This window comes from Acinonyx jubatus, chromosome X, assembly GCF_027475565.1.
Source record: "Acinonyx jubatus isolate Ajub_Pintada_27869175 chromosome X, VMU_Ajub_asm_v1.0, whole genome shotgun sequence".
NCBI classification, from domain to species: domain Eukaryota; kingdom Metazoa; phylum Chordata; class Mammalia; order Carnivora; family Felidae; genus Acinonyx; species Acinonyx jubatus.
Genome location: NC_069389.1, coordinates 61108563 through 61125936, shown reverse-complemented (window position 1 = coordinate 61125936; position 17374 = coordinate 61108563). Strand labels below are relative to the sequence as shown.

The 17374-nt window shown below is 35.4% G+C and overlaps 1 protein-coding gene across 13 annotated transcripts in view; it reads left to right on the top strand.

The window, feature by feature from the left end:
* ATRX (ATRX chromatin remodeler) overlaps positions 1-17374 on the top strand; it is a 307952-nt gene that overhangs the window by 158192 nt on the left and 132386 nt on the right. For all 13 annotated transcript variants that reach the window (XM_053202513.1, XM_053202509.1, XM_053202506.1 and 10 more), the window contains 2 exons: positions 13424-13526; positions 15404-15622. In XM_053202513.1, coding sequence (XP_053058488.1) covers positions 13424-13526; positions 15404-15622 — 322 coding nt within the window. The remainder of the gene's footprint in view (positions 1-13423; positions 13527-15403; positions 15623-17374) is intronic.

The following is a 17374-nucleotide window of genomic DNA, read 5'->3' as shown; positions in this document are numbered from 1 at the left end:
TTCTTGCCAATAACTGTTTCTTAGGTTGTTAATGTTAGCCATTCTGAGTGGTGTCAGGTTATATCTTGTTGTAGTTTTGATTTGCATTTTCACGATGATGTTGAGCATCTTTTCATGTGCCTGTTGGCCAGCTGTATGTTTTCTTTGGAAAAATATCTATTCATATCTTCTGCCTGTTAACTTAATTAAGTTTTTGGTGTTGAGTTTTATAAGTTCTTTATACATTGTTGGATAGCAACCCTTTATCAGGTGTGTCATTTGCATATATCTTCTCCCATTCCAGTGGTTCTCTTAGCTCTGTTGCTGGTTTCCTTCACTGTTCAGAATCTTTTTATCTTGATGAGATCCCAATAGTTTATTTTTGTTTTTGTTTCCCTTGCCTCAGGAGATATATCTAGTAAGAAGTTGCTAAGGCCAGTGTAAAAGATGTTACTGCTTGTGTTTTCCTCTAGGATTTTGATGGTTTTCTGTCTCACATTTAGGCCTTTAATTGATTTTGAATTTGTTTTTGCATATGGTGTAACAAGGTGGTCCAGTTTCTTTCTTCTGCATGTTGCTTCCCAGTGTTCCCAGCACCATTTGTTGAAGAGGCTGTCTTTTTCCCATTGGATAATATTTCCTGCTTTGTTGAAGATGAGTTGACCATTTAGTTGTGGGTTCATTTCAGTTTTTTTAATCTGTTCTATTGATCTGTGTGTCTGCTTTTGTGTCAGTATCATACTGTCTTGATCACTTCAGCTTTGTACTCTAACTTGAAGTCTGGAATTGTGATGCCTCCAGCTTTGCTTTTCTTTAAAAAAGTTTATTTAATGTTTATTTATTTTTGAGAGAGAGAGCAAGTGTGCAAGCAGGGGAGGGGCAGAGAGAGAGACAGAATCTGAAGCAGGCTCCAGGCTCTGAGCTGCCAGCACAAAGCCTGATGTGGGGCTCCAACCCATGAACGGTGATACCATCACCTGAGCCAAAGTCAGACACTTAACCAACTGAGCCACCCAGGCACCCCTGCTTTTCTTTTCTTTTTTTTTTTTTTTTTAATTTTCTTTTTAAAAATTTACATCCATGTTAATTAGCAACGCAACAATGATTTCTGGAGTAGATTCCTTAATGCCCCTTACCCATTTAGCCCATTCCCCCTCCCACAACCCCTCCAGTAACCCTCAGTTTGTTCTCCATATTTATGAGTCTCTTCTGTTCTGTCCCCCTCCCTGTTTTTGTATTATTTTTGTTTCCCTTCCCTTAATGTTCATCTGTTTTGTCTCATAAAGTCCTCATATGAATGGCTGTGTGTCTGTCTCTAATTTCACTTAGCATAATACCCTCCAGTTCCATCCACATAGTTGCAAATGGCAAGATTTCATTCTTTTTGATTGCTGAGTAATACTCCATTGTATATATATACCACATCTTCTTTATCCATTCATCCATCAATGGACATGTGGGCTCTTTCCATACTTTGGATTGTTGATAGTGCTGCTATAAACATGGGGTGTGTGTGTCCCATGAAACAGCACACCTGTATCCCGTGGATAAATGCCTAGTACTGCAGTGGCAGGGTCATAGGGTAGTTCTATTTTTAGTTTTTTGAGGACCTTCCATACTGTTTTCCAGAGTGGCTGCACCAACTTGCATTCCCACCAACAATGCAAAAGAGATCCTCTTTCTCCGCATCCTTGCCATCATCTGTTGCCTGAGTTGTTAATGTTAGCCATTCTGACGGGTGTAAGTTGGTATCTCATTATGGTTTTGATTTGTATTTCCGTGATGATGAGTGATGTGGAGCATTTTCTCATGTGTCGGTTGGCCATCTGGATGTCTTCCTGGGGAGGAGTGTCTATTCATGTCTTTTGCCCATTTCTTCACTGGATTATTTGTTTTTTGAGTGTTGAGCTTGATAAGTTATTTGTAGATTTTGGATACTAACCCTTTATCCGATATGTCATTTGCAAATATCTTCTCCCATTCTGTTGGTTGCCTTTTAGTTTTGCTGATTGTTTCCTTGGCTGTGCAGAAGCTTTTTATTTTGATGAGGTCCCAGTAGTTCATTTTGGCTTTTGTTTCCCTTGCCTCCGGAGACGTGTTGAGTAAGAAGTTGCTGTGGCCAAGATCAAAGAGTTTTTGTCTGCTTTCTCCTCGAGGATTTTGATGGCTTCCTGTCTTACATGGAAGTCTTTCATCCATTTTGTGTTTATTTTTGTGTACGGTGTAAGAAAGTGGTCCAGGTTCATTCTTCTGCATGTTGCTGTCCAGTTTTCCCAGCACCACTTGCTGAAGAGACTGTCTTTATTCCATTGGCTATTCTTTCCTGCTTTGTCAAAGATTAGTTGGCTATACGTTTGTGGGTCCATTTTTGGGTTCTCTTCTGTTCCATTGATCTGAGTGTCTGTTCTTGTGCCAGTACCATACTGTCTTGATGATTACAGCTTTGTAGTATAGCTTGAAGTCTGGGATTGTGATGCCCACTGTTTTGGTTTTAATTTTCAAGATTGTTTTGGCTATTTGGGGACTTTTCTGGTTCCATACAAATTTTAGGATTATTTGTTTTAGCTCTGTGAAGAATGCTGGTGTTATTTTGGTAGGGATTGCATTGACTGTGTAGATTGCTTTGGGTAGTATCAGCATTTTAACAATACTTGTCCTTCCTATGCAGGAGCATGGAATCTTTAACCATTTTTTTGTGTCTTCTTCAATTTCTTTCATAAGCTTTCTGTACTTTTCAGTGTATAGATTTTTCACCTCTTCGGTTAGATTTATTCCTACATATTTTATGGTTTTTTGTGCAAATGTAAATGGGATCTATTCCTTGATTTCTCTTTCTGTTGCTTCATTGTTGGTGTATAGGAATACAACCGATTTCTGTGCATTGATTTTATATCCTGCAACTTGCTGAATTCATGAATCAATTCTAGCAGTTTTTTGGTGGAATCGTTAGGGTTTTCCATATAGAGTATCATGTCATCTGCAAAGAGTGAAAGTTTGACCTCCTCTTGGCCGATTTGGATGCCTTTTATCTCTTTGTGTTGTCTGATTGCAGAACTAAGACTTCCAATATTATGTTGAATAACAGTGGTGAAAGTGGACATCCCTGTTTTGTTCCTGACCTTAGGGGGAAAGCTCTCAGTTTTTCCCCATTGAGGATGATATTAGTGTTGGGTCCTTCATACATGGCTTTTATGATCTCGAGGTATGCTCCTTCTATCCCTACTTTCTTGAGGGTTTTTATCAAGAAAGGATGCTGTATTTTGTCAAATGCTTTCTCTGCATCTATTGAGAGGATCATATGGTTCTTGTCCTTTCTTTTATTGATGTGATGAATTAGGTTAATTGTTTTGGGGATATTAAATCAGCCATGTGTCCCAGGTATAAACCCCACTTGGTTGTGGTGAATAATTTTTTTAATGTATTGTTGGAGCCGCTTGGCTAATATCTTGTTGAGGATTTTTACTTCCATGTTCATCAGGGAGATTGGTCTGTAGTTCTCCTTTTTAGTGGCGTCTCTGTCTGGTTTTAGATCAAAGTAATGCTGGCTTCATAGAGTTTGGAAGTTTTCCTTCCATTTCTATTTTTTGGAACAGCTTCAAGGGAATAGGTGTTAACTCTTCCTTAAATGTTTGGTAGAATTCGCCTGGAAAGCCATCTGGCCCTGGACTCTTGTGTTTTGGAAGATTTTTGATTACTAATTTGATTTCCTTACTGGTTATGGGTCTGCTCAAATTTTCTGTTTCTTCCTGTTTCAGTGTTGGTAGTGTATATGTTTCTAGGAATTTGTCCATTTCTTCCAGATTTCCCATTTTATTGGCATATAATTGCTGATAGTATTCTCTTATTGTTTTTATTTCAGCTGTGTTCGTTGTGATCTCTCCTCTTTCATTCTTGATTTTATTCATTTGCTTCATTTTCTGTTAGTTTTTGATCAAACTGGCTAGTGGTTTATCAATTTTGTTAATTCTTTCAAAGAACCAGTTTCTGCTTTCATTTCATCTGTTCTGTTTTTTTTTTTTTTTGTTTCGATAGCATTAATTTCTGCTCTAATCTTTATTATTTCCTGTCTTCTGCTGGTTTTGGGTTTTATTTGCTGTTCTTTTTCCAGCTCCTTAAGGCGTAAGGTTAAGTTGTGTATCTGAGATCTTTCTGCCTTCTTTAGTAAGGCCTGGATTGCTATATACTTTGCTCTTATGACAACCTTTGCTGTGTCCCCGAAGTTTTGGGCTGTGGTGTTATCATTTTTATTGACTTCCATATACTTCTTAATTTCCTCTTTAGCTGTTTTGTTAGCCCATTCATTCTTTAGTACGATGTTCTTCATTCTCCAAGTACTTGTTACCTTTCCAAATTTTTTCTTGTGGTTGATTTCGTGTTTTATAGTGTTGTGTTCTGAAAATATGCACGGTATGGTCTTGATCTTTTTGTATTTGCTTAGGGCTTATTTGTGTCCCAGTATATGTTCTATTCTGGAGAACGTTTCATGTGCACTGGAGAAGAATGTATATTCTGTTGCTTTAGGATGAAATGTTCTGAATATATCTACGTCCATCTGGTCCAGTGTATCATTCAAAGCCATTGTTTCCTTGTTGGTTTTTTGATTAGATGATCTGTCCATTGCTGTGAGTGGGGTGTTGAAGTCTCCTACTATTATGGTATTACTATCGATGAGTTTCTTGATGTTTGCGATTAATTGATTTATATATTTGGGTCCTGTCACATTTGGCACATAAATGTTTACAATTGTTAGGTCTTCTTGGTGGAAAGACCCCTTGATTATGATATAATGCCCTTCTGCATCTCATGATTCAGTCTTTATTTTAAAGTGTAGATTGTGTGATATAAGTATGGCTACTCTGGCTTTCTTTTGTTTGCCATTAGCATGATAGATGGTTCTCCATCCCCTTATCTTCAATCTGAAGGTGTCTTTAGGTCTAACGTGGGGCTCTGGTAAACAGCATATAGATGGATCTTGTTTCCTTACCCATTCTGTTACCCTATGTCTTTTGATTGGAGCATTGAGTCCATTGACGTTGAGAGTGAGTACTGAAAGATATGAATTTATTGGCATTATGATGCTTGTAGAGTTGGACTTTCTGGTGGTGTTCTCTGGTCCTTTCTAATCTTTGTTGCTTATGGTATTTATTTATTTATATATGTATTTTTTCATCTTTTTTCCCCTCAGAGAGTCCCCCTTAAAATTTCTTGCAGGGCTGGTTTAGTGGTCACAAACTCCTTTCATTTTTGTTTGTCTGGGAAACTTTTTCTCTCTCCTTCTATTTTGAATGACAGCTTTCCTGGATAAAGAATTCTTTGCTGCATATTTTTCTGATTCAGCACACTGAGTTTATCCTGCCACTCTTTTCTGGCCTGCCAAGTTTCTCTGGATAGGTGTGCTGCAAACCTTATCTGTCTTCCCTTCTAGGTTAGGGACCTTTTTTCCCTTGCTGCTTTCATGATTCTCTCCTTGTCTGAGTATTTTGTGAATTTGACTATGATATGCCTTGTTAATGGTCGGTTTTTGTTGAATGTAATGGGGTTCCTCTGTGCTTCCTGGATTTTGATGTCTGTGTCTTTCCCCAGGTTAGGTAAGTTTTCCGCTATCATTTGCTCACATAACCCTTCTACACCTATTTCTCTTCCTTTTCTGGGACCCCTGTGATTCTGATGTTGTTCCTTTTTAATGAGTCACTGATTTCTCTAATTCTTAATTTGTGCTCTTTTGCCTTAATCTCCCTCTTCTTTTCTGCTTCATTATTCTCTATAAGTTTGTCCTCTATATTGCTGATTCTCTGTTCTGCCTAATCTGTCCTTGCCGCCACTGCGTCCGTCTGTGATAGGAGCTCAGTTATAGCATTTTTAATTTCATTATGGCTATTTTTTACTTCTTGTATCTCTGCAGAAAGGGATTCTAATCTATTTTTGACTGCAGCTAGTATTCTTATTACCATGATTCTAAATTCTGGTTCAGACATCTTGCTTGTATCTGTGTTGGTTAAGTCCCTGGTGGTTGTTTCTTTGTTTTCTTTATTTTGGGGTGAATTCCTTCATTTTGTCATTTTGAAGTGAGAAGAGGAATTGATGAAGTAGAAAAATTGAAATTAAAAAAAATAAAAAATATTAAAATTAAAATATTAAACACAAACACACACACACACACAATTGACTACATGATGCTAGATCATAGGTGTGTTTTGGTCTGGGTATCAAAAGTGGTTTGACAGATTAGAGATAAAAAAGGGGAGGGAAGAAGAAAAAAAGGTAATTGTTTGAGAGTTTGAAAAAATGAATACACTCAGGTAGAGTAAAATGAGGTGATGGGAGTAAAATATAATTGGAAAAAATAATACACAAAAGTAAAGAATATAGTAGAAAAAAATTAAAGAAAAATATTTTTAATAACAATTAACAATAAAAATGAATTTTTTCTTTTTCTGTATTCAAGAAAAAGAAAAGAAATGAAAAATAAAAAAGAAAAAGAAAAAAAGGAAATCGTTTGAAAATTTGAAAAAGTGAATACACTGTAGTAGACTAAAAAAAGTGTTGGAAGTAAAACAGAATTTGAAAAAATTTACATAAAAGCAAAAACTAGTAAAAAAATTAAATGCAAATATTTTTAATAGAAATTGAAAGTAAAAGTGAAGTTTTTCTGCATTCAAGAAAAAGAAATTAAAAAGCGAAAAAAAGAAAAAAAAAGGAAATTGAAAATTTGAAATGGTGAATATACTCAAGTAGACTAAAATAAATGATGGAAGTAAAATAGAATTTAAGAAAGTTCACACAGAAGTAAAAAATATAGTAATAAAAATTAATGAAAAATATTGTTAAAAACAAAATAAAAATGAATTTTTTCTCTTTTTCCTTAATTCTGTGGTTTAGTTTATGCAGATCATTGTGTTAATCCTCCAATCATTTTTCTAGGTGTGTTGGTCTGGTTATATTTCATGGACATGAGACACACAGAAAACTTCCATGCTTTTCCAACATCTTGGCTCCTCCCCTGCCCCTGCTTTTCTTTTTAAAGATTGCTTTGTCTCTTTGAGGTCTTTTGTGGTTCCATACAAATTTTAGGATTGTTTAGTCTAGTTCTATGAAAAATACTGTTGGTATTTTTATAAGGATTGCATAAATATGTAGATAGCTTTGTGTGTAGTGTAGACATTTTAACAATATTTGTTCTTTCAACCCACGAGCATGGAATGTTTTTCCATTTCTTTGTGTCTTCTTCAATTTCTTTCATAAGTGTTTTATCATTTTCAGAGTACAGATACTTCACTTCTGTGGTTAGGTTTATTCCTAGGTATCTTACGGTTTTTGGTTCAGTTGGAAGTGGGATTGACTCCTTTATTTCTTTTTCTGCTTCTTCATTATTGGGGTATAGAAATGAAAGAGAGTTGAATTCTGCAACTTTACTGAATTTGTTATCATTTGTAACAGTTTTTTGGTGGAGTCTTTTATGTTTTCTATATAGCATATCATGGCATCTGTAAGCAGTTAATGTTTGACTTCTTCCTTGCTGATATTGGAAACCTTTTATTTTTGTTTGTTAGCTTATTGCTAAGGCTAAGACTTCCACTAGTATGTTAAATAACAGTGTGGAGAGACTGGACATCCCTTTCTTGTTCTTGACTGTACAGGAAAAGTTATCAGTTTTTTGCTATTGATTTTATTAACTTTGGGTTTTTCATACATGGCCTTTATGATGTTGATGTATGTTCCACATATATCTACTTTGTTGAGGTTTTTTATTAAGATTCAGTGCTGTGCTTCATCAAGTACTTACTGAGCATCTATTGAGGGGATTATATGATTCTTAACCTTTCCTTTATAAATGTGGCGAATCATGTTGATTGATTTATGAATATGGAACCACCCTTGCAGCATAGGAATAAATCCCATTTGATTGTGTTGAATGATTTTTTTTTAATGTGCTGTTGGATTTTTTTTTACTACTTTTGTGTTGAGAACTTTTGCAGCTGTCTTTATCAGGGACATTTGCCTGCAGTTGTCTTTTTTAGTGGAGTCTTTTATCTAGTTTTGGAATCAGGGTAATGTTGGCCTTATAGAATGAATTTGGAAGTTTTCCTTCCATTTCTATTTTGTATTAGTTTGAGAAGAATAGGTATTAAATATTCTAATAAATGTTTATTTATTTTTGAGATTGAGAGAAAGCAGGGGAGGGGCAGAGAAAGGGAGACAGAGGATCCAAAGTGGGCTCTGTGCTGACAGCAGAAGCCTGATGCAGGGCTTGAACTCATAAACTGTGAGATCTTGACCTAAGTGAAAGTCTGACACTTAACTGATTGAACCACCCAGGTGCCCCTTAACTCTTCTTTTAACGTTTGGTAAAATTCCCCTAGGAAGCCATCTGGCTCTGGAGTTTAGTTTGTTGGGAGGTTTTTTTTTTTTTTTTTTTTTTTAATTTTTTTAATGTTTGTTTATTTGTGAGAGAAAGAGAGAGAGACAGACTGTGAGTGGGGGAGGAGCTGAGACAGAAGGAGACACAGAATCGAAGCAGCTCCAGGCTCTGAGCTGTCAGCACAGATCCAGACGTGGGACTGGAACTCACAAACCGTGAGATTATGACCTGATCTGAAGTTGGGCGCTCAACCGAGCCCCCAAAGCACCCATTTTGGGAGGTTTTTGACTACCAATTTCAATTTCATTGCTGGTTATCAGTCTGTCAAAATTTTCTTTTTCTTCCAGTTTTAATTTTGTAGTTTATATGTTTTCTCGGAATTTATCCATTTCTTCCATATTTACCAATTTGTTTGCATAAAGTTTTTCATAATATTCTCTTATAGTTTGTATTTCTGTGGTATTTGTGGTTATCCCTCCTGTCTCATTTGTGATTTTATTTATTTGGGTCTTTCTCTTTTTTGATATGTCTGGCTAGGAGTTTATCAGTTTTATTAATTTTTTTCAAAGTACCTGCTCCTGGTTTCATTGATTTGTTTGTTCTTCTACTATTGATTTTGATTCTGTGTCATTTATTTTTCGTGTAATTTTTATTATTTCTCTTCTTCTGCTGCCTTTTGGCTATGTTTCTTGTTCTTTTTCTAGCTCCTTTACGTGTAAGGTTAGGTTTTGTCTTTGAGAATTCCTTGCTTCTTGCATTAGGCTTGTCTTGGTATACACTTCCCCTCTTATGACTGGTTTTACTGTATCCCAAAGGTTTTGGATTGTCCTGCTTTCATTTTCATTTGTTTCCATGTATTTTTTAATTTTCTTTAATTTTCTAGTTGACTTAGTCATTCTTTAGAAGGATGTTCTTTAACCTCTTTGTAGTCTTTCCAAATGTTTTCTTGTGGTTTACTTCAAGTTTTATCGTGTTGTGGTTAGAAAAGTTGCATGGTATGATCTCAATCTTTTTGTACTTCTTGGGGCCTTATTTGTGACCTAGTGTGTGATCTTTTCTGGAGTATGTCCCATGTGCTCTGAAAAAGGAGGTGTATTGTGTTGATTTAGCATAAAATGTTCTGCATGCATTTGTTAAATCCATCTGGTCCAGTGTGTCATTCAAAGCCATTGTTTCCTTGTTCATTTTTTGCTTAGGTGTTCTGTCCATCATTGTTAAGTGGAGTGTTTAAGTCCCCTACTATTATTGTATTATTGTCAATAAGTTCCTTTATGTCTGTTATTGTTTTATATATTTGGGTGCTTTCATGTTGAGGGCATAAATATTTACAATTGTTAGATCTTTTTGGAGAGACCCCTTTATTATGATATAATAACCTTCTTCATCTCTTGTTAAAGTCTTTTGTTTAAAATCTAGTTTGTCTGATACACATATAGTGACTCTGGCTTGCTTTTGACATCCATTTACAAGATAAATATTTACCTATCCCCTAACTTTCAATGTGCAGGTGTCCATAGGTCTATCATGAGTTTCTTGTAGGCAGATTATAGATCGGTCTTGTGTTTTTATCCATTTTGGTACATTATGTCTTTTGATTGGAGTATTCAGTCCTTTTATATTCAGCGTGATTATTGATAGATATGAATTTAGTGCCGTTTTATTACTTGCTTTGTCATTGTTTTTGGATATTTTCTCTGTTCCTTTCTTGTCTTTGTCTCTTTTGGTCTTCCTTTCCCACTTGAAGAGTCCTTTTTAATATTTCTTGCAGGGTTGCTTTAGTTGTCATGAACTCATTTAGTTTTTATTTGTCTGGGACGTTCTTTATCTCTCATTTGATTCTGAATGATGGCCTTGCTGGATGGAGTAGTCTTGTCTGCAGATTTTTCCCATTCAGCTTTGAATATATCATGCCACTCCTTTCTGGCTTGCCACGTTTCTATGAAGGGATTTGCTACTACCTTATGCATCTTCCCTTGTAAGTTAGGGGCTTCTTTTGTCTTGCTGCTTTTATGATTTTTTTATTTATTACTATATTTTGCGAATTTAATTATATGTCTTGGTGTTCTGCTTTTGTTGATTTTGATGGGAGTTCTCTGTACCTCTTGGATTTGTATGTCTGTTTCTTTCCCCAGATTATGAAAGTTTTCAGCTATTATTTTCTCAAATATACCTTTTACTCTCTTTACTCTCTTTTTGTGGGGCTCTCATGATACAAATATTATTACATTTGATGGTGTCACTGAGTTCCCTATGCCTGATGCCATGATGTATCATTCTTCTTTCTCTCTTTTGTTCAGATTCATTATTTTCTGTAATTTTATCTTCTTCTTCCTCTTTTTTTTTTAGAGAGAGCATGCGAGTGGGGGATAGGGGCAGAGGTAGAGACAATCTTAAGCAGGCTCCACACCCAGTGAAGAGCCTGACATGGGGCTCAATCCCATGACTCTGGGATCATGAACTGAGCTGAAATTAAGAGTCAGACACTCAACCAACTGAGTCACCCAGGCGACCCCCATAATTCTATCTTCTGTATCATTTGTTCATTTGTCTACTTCTTCCATGCTTGTGGTCATTACATCCAGTCTGTTTCAAATCTCAGTTATTTCTGTTTTAATTTTTGAATGATTGTTTTTAGCTCTTTTATTTCTATGGTAAATGTGTTTGTGATGTCTTCCATGTTTTTCTGAAGTCTAGGCAGTAACCTATGATTGTTGCTTTAAATTCTGCATTAGGCATATTATATCTGTTTTGATTAGATCTCTGGCTTTGACCTTTTCTTGTTCTTTCTTTTGGGATAAATTACTCTATGTAGACATTTTCTTTATGTCTTTATCTTTTTCTGTGTGTTGGAAAAGCCTGTTAGGTTTGCTGTTCCTGAGTAATGGCTTCATGAAAAAGAGGTCATATAATGTTTAGGACTCGGAACTTCAGGAAGTGTCTCTGCTTTATTCCTCAGTTTAGTCATCTGCAGAGGTTCTCCTTCCCTGCAGTGGGTAGTGTTGGGACCTTGGCCAGAATGTGGTGCGTTTTAAGTAGGTGTGCTGTTGTCTGCTATCTAAGAGAGACCTGATAGTATTTCCACTAGAACTAAAGCTTTGCAGAGCTCTGTGGTCAGTAGATGTGGTGCATGAATGGGTGTTTACTGGTCTTGTGGTCTCAGACACTTGTCTGAGAAAAGCAGTACCAGCAGAGCACAAGGGGATAGGACTTGGTGTAAGCAGGTTAAGCAGCCAATGTTGGCGCCATGTTGTTTCCTGAAGTTGGTTTATACTGAGGGTGGGGAGGGAAATGGCACCAGCCAGTTGGAGTCCATGCTGGCTCGTCTGAGGGAACCCCTTCTAGAAGAGCGAATAATTTCCACTCGTGCATAGTAGGTGTTTTTCAGATCTCTGTTTTCACACTGTCTTTCCCCGGGTTGCTTGCCTGCCTGGAGCAGTGCAGTGCCCTTTCACCTCTATCACAGCTAATCCTGCTACTTTAAACTCAAAACTTTCTTGAGGGAATGGTGCCCACTTGGTCTTTTTGCCTTATAAAGCAATGCCACCTCTCACAAATGCATTCTAAGAAGAGGGAACAGTGTCTCCCCATGCACAGATTGCACTGTTTGTGGAACAAACAGCAACAGGGTTGCTTGCCTGCCTTCTGTCCAGTAGTAGGACAGTGCACTCCAGTCTCTATTCTAGCCAAGCCCACCAACCTCTAATACTCCAGTCTTTGATTCCACTGGTTGCAAAAACTCATGAAAATCAGCTCCTCTCATTTTCCACCAGTGGCTTTGGGGGATGTGTTGTTCTTGTGTGTATCTCTGTGCAATCAGGTGTTTCTGCAGCACACACGGTCGGTCTCTCCCCCAAACCACACCTCAGAACTGCCTACTTTCTTCAGTGTGGCTTCTTCTCTCTTTCTAGTTGTGGCATTTGTTTTATCAGTTCTCAGGTCAATTTCTTAGGTATTCAGAATGATTTGATAGTTATTTACCTGTCTTTGAGGGACAGGGTAAGCCTAGGGTCCCTGTACTATGCTGCCATCTTAGCTCTCTCCTGTCATACATATTTTCAAAGTGTCTTATACAGGTCAGTTTTTTTCTCCCTATGACCCCCCCCCCCCAGCAGAATATGTCTATAGCCATTTTCTTACTTCTTCAACAATAAATTAGTGAGCAGTCTGTTAGCTAGAACATTATCTATCTATATGTCTGTCTGTTTTAAGGGGATTTTGATCCATTTTGAGTTAATTTTTATATATGATGTAAGATAGAGGTCCAACTTTATTCCTTTGCATGTAGATAACTACTAGTCTTAGTACCATTTATCTAAAAGATGTTGTTTTACCTGTTGCATTGTCTTGACACCTTGTGGAAAATCAGTTCATCACAAATGTGATGTTTTATCTGGAGTCACATTTTTCTCTCATTGATATGTGTTTCTGTTATTTATGGCAGGAATGTACTGTCTTAAAATATGTAACTTTATACACCAATTTCTAAGCCCAAAGTACTTTTTTTTGCCCAAAGTTGTTACTATTTTCTTTTTTTGTTTGTAAGCTCATTTTAAGAAACCAGCATCTAGCTTTTATAATGTGCCTTTTTTTTCTAAGAGATGATGAATATTTTTTGTTTGTATGTTGGCTATTTATATTTCTAAAGGCATCATCCATCTTATGACTCATGCCAAACCTCTCCTCTGAATAACTTAAAATGTTAATTATTGGATTTGAAATAAGGGTTATCCTTTTTGAACCTAGTGAAGAGTTTTTGCTTTTTGTTTTTGTTGTCTTTTTTAGGAATGTACACAAAGGAAAATCAGTTCTAAAATAGTATCTAATTAGGGGTACCTGGGTGGCTCAATCAATTAAATGTCCGACTCTTGATTTTGGCTCAGGTCATGATCTCGTGGTTGTGAGATTGAGCCCTGGGTTGGGGTCTGCACTGGGCAAGTAGTCTGCTTAAGATGATCTGCCTTTCCCTCTGCTCCTTTCCAACTCAAGCACACTCTCTCTCTCAAAAAAATTAAAAAGTAAAATAGTATATAATTAATTTAAGGAAATTTCTGAAATATTTTATTTTTCATTTTAAATGTTCTTTAGGTCTGCAAAGAAAGCAGAGTTGGAAGAAAATCAGCGGAGTTATAAACAGAAAAAGAAAAGGCGACGCATTAAGGTTCAAGAAGACTCATCCAGTGAAAACAAGGTAATGACATTTATTCTGTGCTTGAATCATAACTGGCACCATAGACTATAGTAAATATGTTACTACCTCTTTGCATTCCATTCATTGATTTAATTTTTATGGTTTATTTATATTTTAATACTTTTGTGGAAAGATTGACTTATTGATATAAATATGCAGTAATATTAATAATATTTGCAGTAATATAATAATACATAAATAGCAGTAATGTGATATATTATCATTTTTTTTTTGTTCCTTAACTAAATTTGATGGAAATTTTAAGTTGTTCTTAGTTATTTTACATTCTTGGAGCTATAGAGTTGACGAGAAGTATTCTGTTTTCTGAGGACATGAAACATTTTATCCTGAATAATGACTCATGTGTGAGTAAACTTCTTCTAGCAATGATGTTAGCCAATTGAAATTTCTTACATGTACTCAGGATTATGTAAGTACAAGTTCTCTGTAATATGTTTCATTCTGTCAACACTAGGCTCCCAGATGGGGGGGGGGGGCGGGTTCATTTCTTTTTATTTTATTTTATTTTATTTTATTTTATTTTATTTTATTTTATTTTTTATTTTTTTTTCAACGTTTTTATTTATTTTTGGGACAGAGAGAGACAGAGCATGAATGGGGGAGGGGCAGAGAGAGAGGGAGACACAGAATCGGAAACAGGCTCCAGGCTCTGAGCCATCAGCCTAGAGCCTGAGGCGGGGCGAACTCACGGACCACGAGATCGTGACCTGGCTGAAGTTGGACGCTTAACCGACTGCGCCCCCCAGGCGCCCCTCATTTCTTTTTAAATGAAACTTTTAACCATTTCTAAGTGTACATTTCAGTGGTCTTAATTACATTCACAACTGATAACTCTGTAATTAGCCTCTGGTAACTTCTTCCAGTTTCTATGTTTGTGAATTTGTCCATTTTATATACTTCATATAAGTGAAATCATACAATATTTGTCTTTTTGTGTCTGGCTTATTTCACTGACAATGTTTTCAAGGCACGTCCGTGTTGTAGCATGTATCAGAATTTCCTTTCTTTTTAAGGCTAAATAATATTCTCTTTATGTATATATCACGTTTTGTTTATCCATTCATTTGTTGATGAACATTTGGGTTGTTTCCGTCTTTGGGTATTTTGAGTAATGTCATAAATGTGGGCATAGAAATATTTGAGTACCTGCTTTTAATTTTGGTTATAATCTGAGGTATGGAATTGCTGGGTCATGTGGTAATTCTATATTTAACTTTTTGAGGCACCATCACACTGTTTACCCAGTGTACTAGGCTTCCAATTTTTCTACATCTTCACCAACACTTCTTATTTTTTATTTTAAAAATAGTCATCCTAATGGGTGCAAGATAGTATCTTATTTGTGGTTTTGATTTATTTATTTATTAAAAAATGTTTTAATGTTTATTTTGAGAGGGAAAGAGAGAGAGCGAGCAGGGGAGGGGCATAGAGAGACGGAGACAGAATCTGAAGCAGACTCCAGGCTCTGAGCTGTCATGTCAGCACAGAGCCCAACACGGGGCTCAAACTCACAAGCTGTGAGATCCAGACCTGAGATGAAGTCTAACGCTTAACAAACTGAGCCACCCAGACACCCCTGTGGTTTTGATTTAAATTTCCCTAATTACAAGTAATATTGAACATCTTTTCACAGGATTATTGGATATTTCTGTATCTTTGGAGAAATATCTGTTCCAGTCCTTTACCTCCTTTTCTGGGTTGTTTTCAATTAATGCTCTTCCTTTTTGCAAAGTATAATTTTAAAGCTCTTCAGTATGTTTTGTTTTACTTTTTCTTGTTAAATTAATTATTGGAATGTGAAATGGATAAATTAGACAATTTTGTGGTATTTATCTCTCATCGTTTAAATTCCATAGAGTAATTCTGAAGAAGATAAAGATGAAGAGGAAGAGGAAGAGGAAGAAGAAGAAGATGAAAATGATGATTCCAAGTCTCCTGGAAAAGGCAGAAAGAAAATTCGAAAGATTCTTAAAGATGATAAGCTAAGAACTGAAACACAAAATGCTCTTAAGGAAGAGGAAGAGAGGCGAAAACGTATTGCTGAGAGGGAACGTGAACGAGAAAAATTGAGAGAGGTAAGCCAGTTTTTATTTATGATTTCAAAAAATATGACTCATGTATGTATATATATACTTATATATCTCAGTATTTTTTCATGTATGTATATATATACATATATATCTCTGTATTTTAAAAACATGATGTTGTAATCACTACAGATTTTTAGTTATGGTTGCTTTTCCCTATTAGTATTTTATGCAAATTAAGATCTTCATTAGGCCATATTAATATAATTAGGTACATGGAAAGATTTGAAATTCTTGAATGATCACCAAAGTGATTGTGTTTTATATGAAGTAGAAAAATGTTTAAAGATTATTGCTGAAATTCATAAAGTATTTTAAATTTTTAAATAAACTTTTTTTGATTATAAGTTTTCAAGCAGATATACAGGCAAAGGGAATAGTATTATAAATCTTCATGTACCAACAACAGTTACCAACTTCAGCAGTTACAACACATGGCCAGTCTTGTTTCATCTATTCTCTTATCTTCATATTATTTTGGAGACGTCTCGGAAATCATATCATTCTGTCTATATATATATCAGAGTATATTGTCAAAAGATAAGTACTGTTTAGACATTATTATGGTACCCTTTTTGTGCTTAAAATTTGACTTTCCATAGTATCATCAAATACCTAGTTAACATTCCACATTTCTTCATTTCCCTCACAAACATATTAGTGTTTTTTAAAAATTGTTGGTATGTATCAGGATCTTAAGAATGCCTTACTACATGTTATGTTGCATTTAAATGTTATACCTTGTAAGTCTATTTTAAATCTGAAAATTTTCCTTTTTCTCTTTCCATTTTTTTTTCTTTCTTGGAGTACATTTGTTGAAAAAGCTAGATTATTCATGTAGAATTTCCTATATTCTGAGCTTTTCTTGTTGCATTTCTGTGGTGTATTTTCACTGGCTCCCGTATGCTCTATAAACTGTTGGATGTAGAGGTCTGATCAGTTTTAGATTCAGTTATTTTTTTGGCAAAATTACTCATGGATGGTAATATACACCTCTTCTTGCATCTCACTTTTCGGTACTTCTAAGTGTTATCTCTTTTTGTGATGTTACTTAAATTGTATTTTAAAAATTTAAACAATAATCATTAGGTAAATGGACATTAATATTCTATATTATTATTTTCTTCTGATCCCTATCAGTATATATACAGGTGTTTCACATAACTGCAGTCACTATATGCGATATATGCTGTATTTTCCTCTCCTGTTTATTTCATATAATTTAAATTGTATATAAACATGTTCCATGTACTTTTAATTGGTTTATAATGTTTCTTTTCTAATTAACGTTTTATTAAATTCAATAAATGTGCTTTTTAAAAATCAAATATTATCATAAGGCTACATTCAAAAAAAAAGTCTTCTACTCAGACTCTACTCAAAGGTAATGACTCAGTTCTTCTAGACGTTCTTTGCTCTTACCTATATGATTCTGTTTAATATGCTTATAATGCTGTTTTCTTTATTTCTCAGTTTTAGACATTACCATTATTATATGATAACCGCAGATTTAGTTTTCATCTACTGCCTGCCAAACACAGAATTCCCTCCTCCCATTCCCTCAGTATGGTTATGCCACAGTTCTGGTGAAATCGTTAGTCAGTGTTTGCATGACTATAACAGTGAATATTCACAGCAGGGCTACGTAGTGTTTATTGCATGTATATCTCAAACACACACATATACATGTGTATATACATATTGTGTATAATGATTACATTCCTTTTTACATTTTCTAAA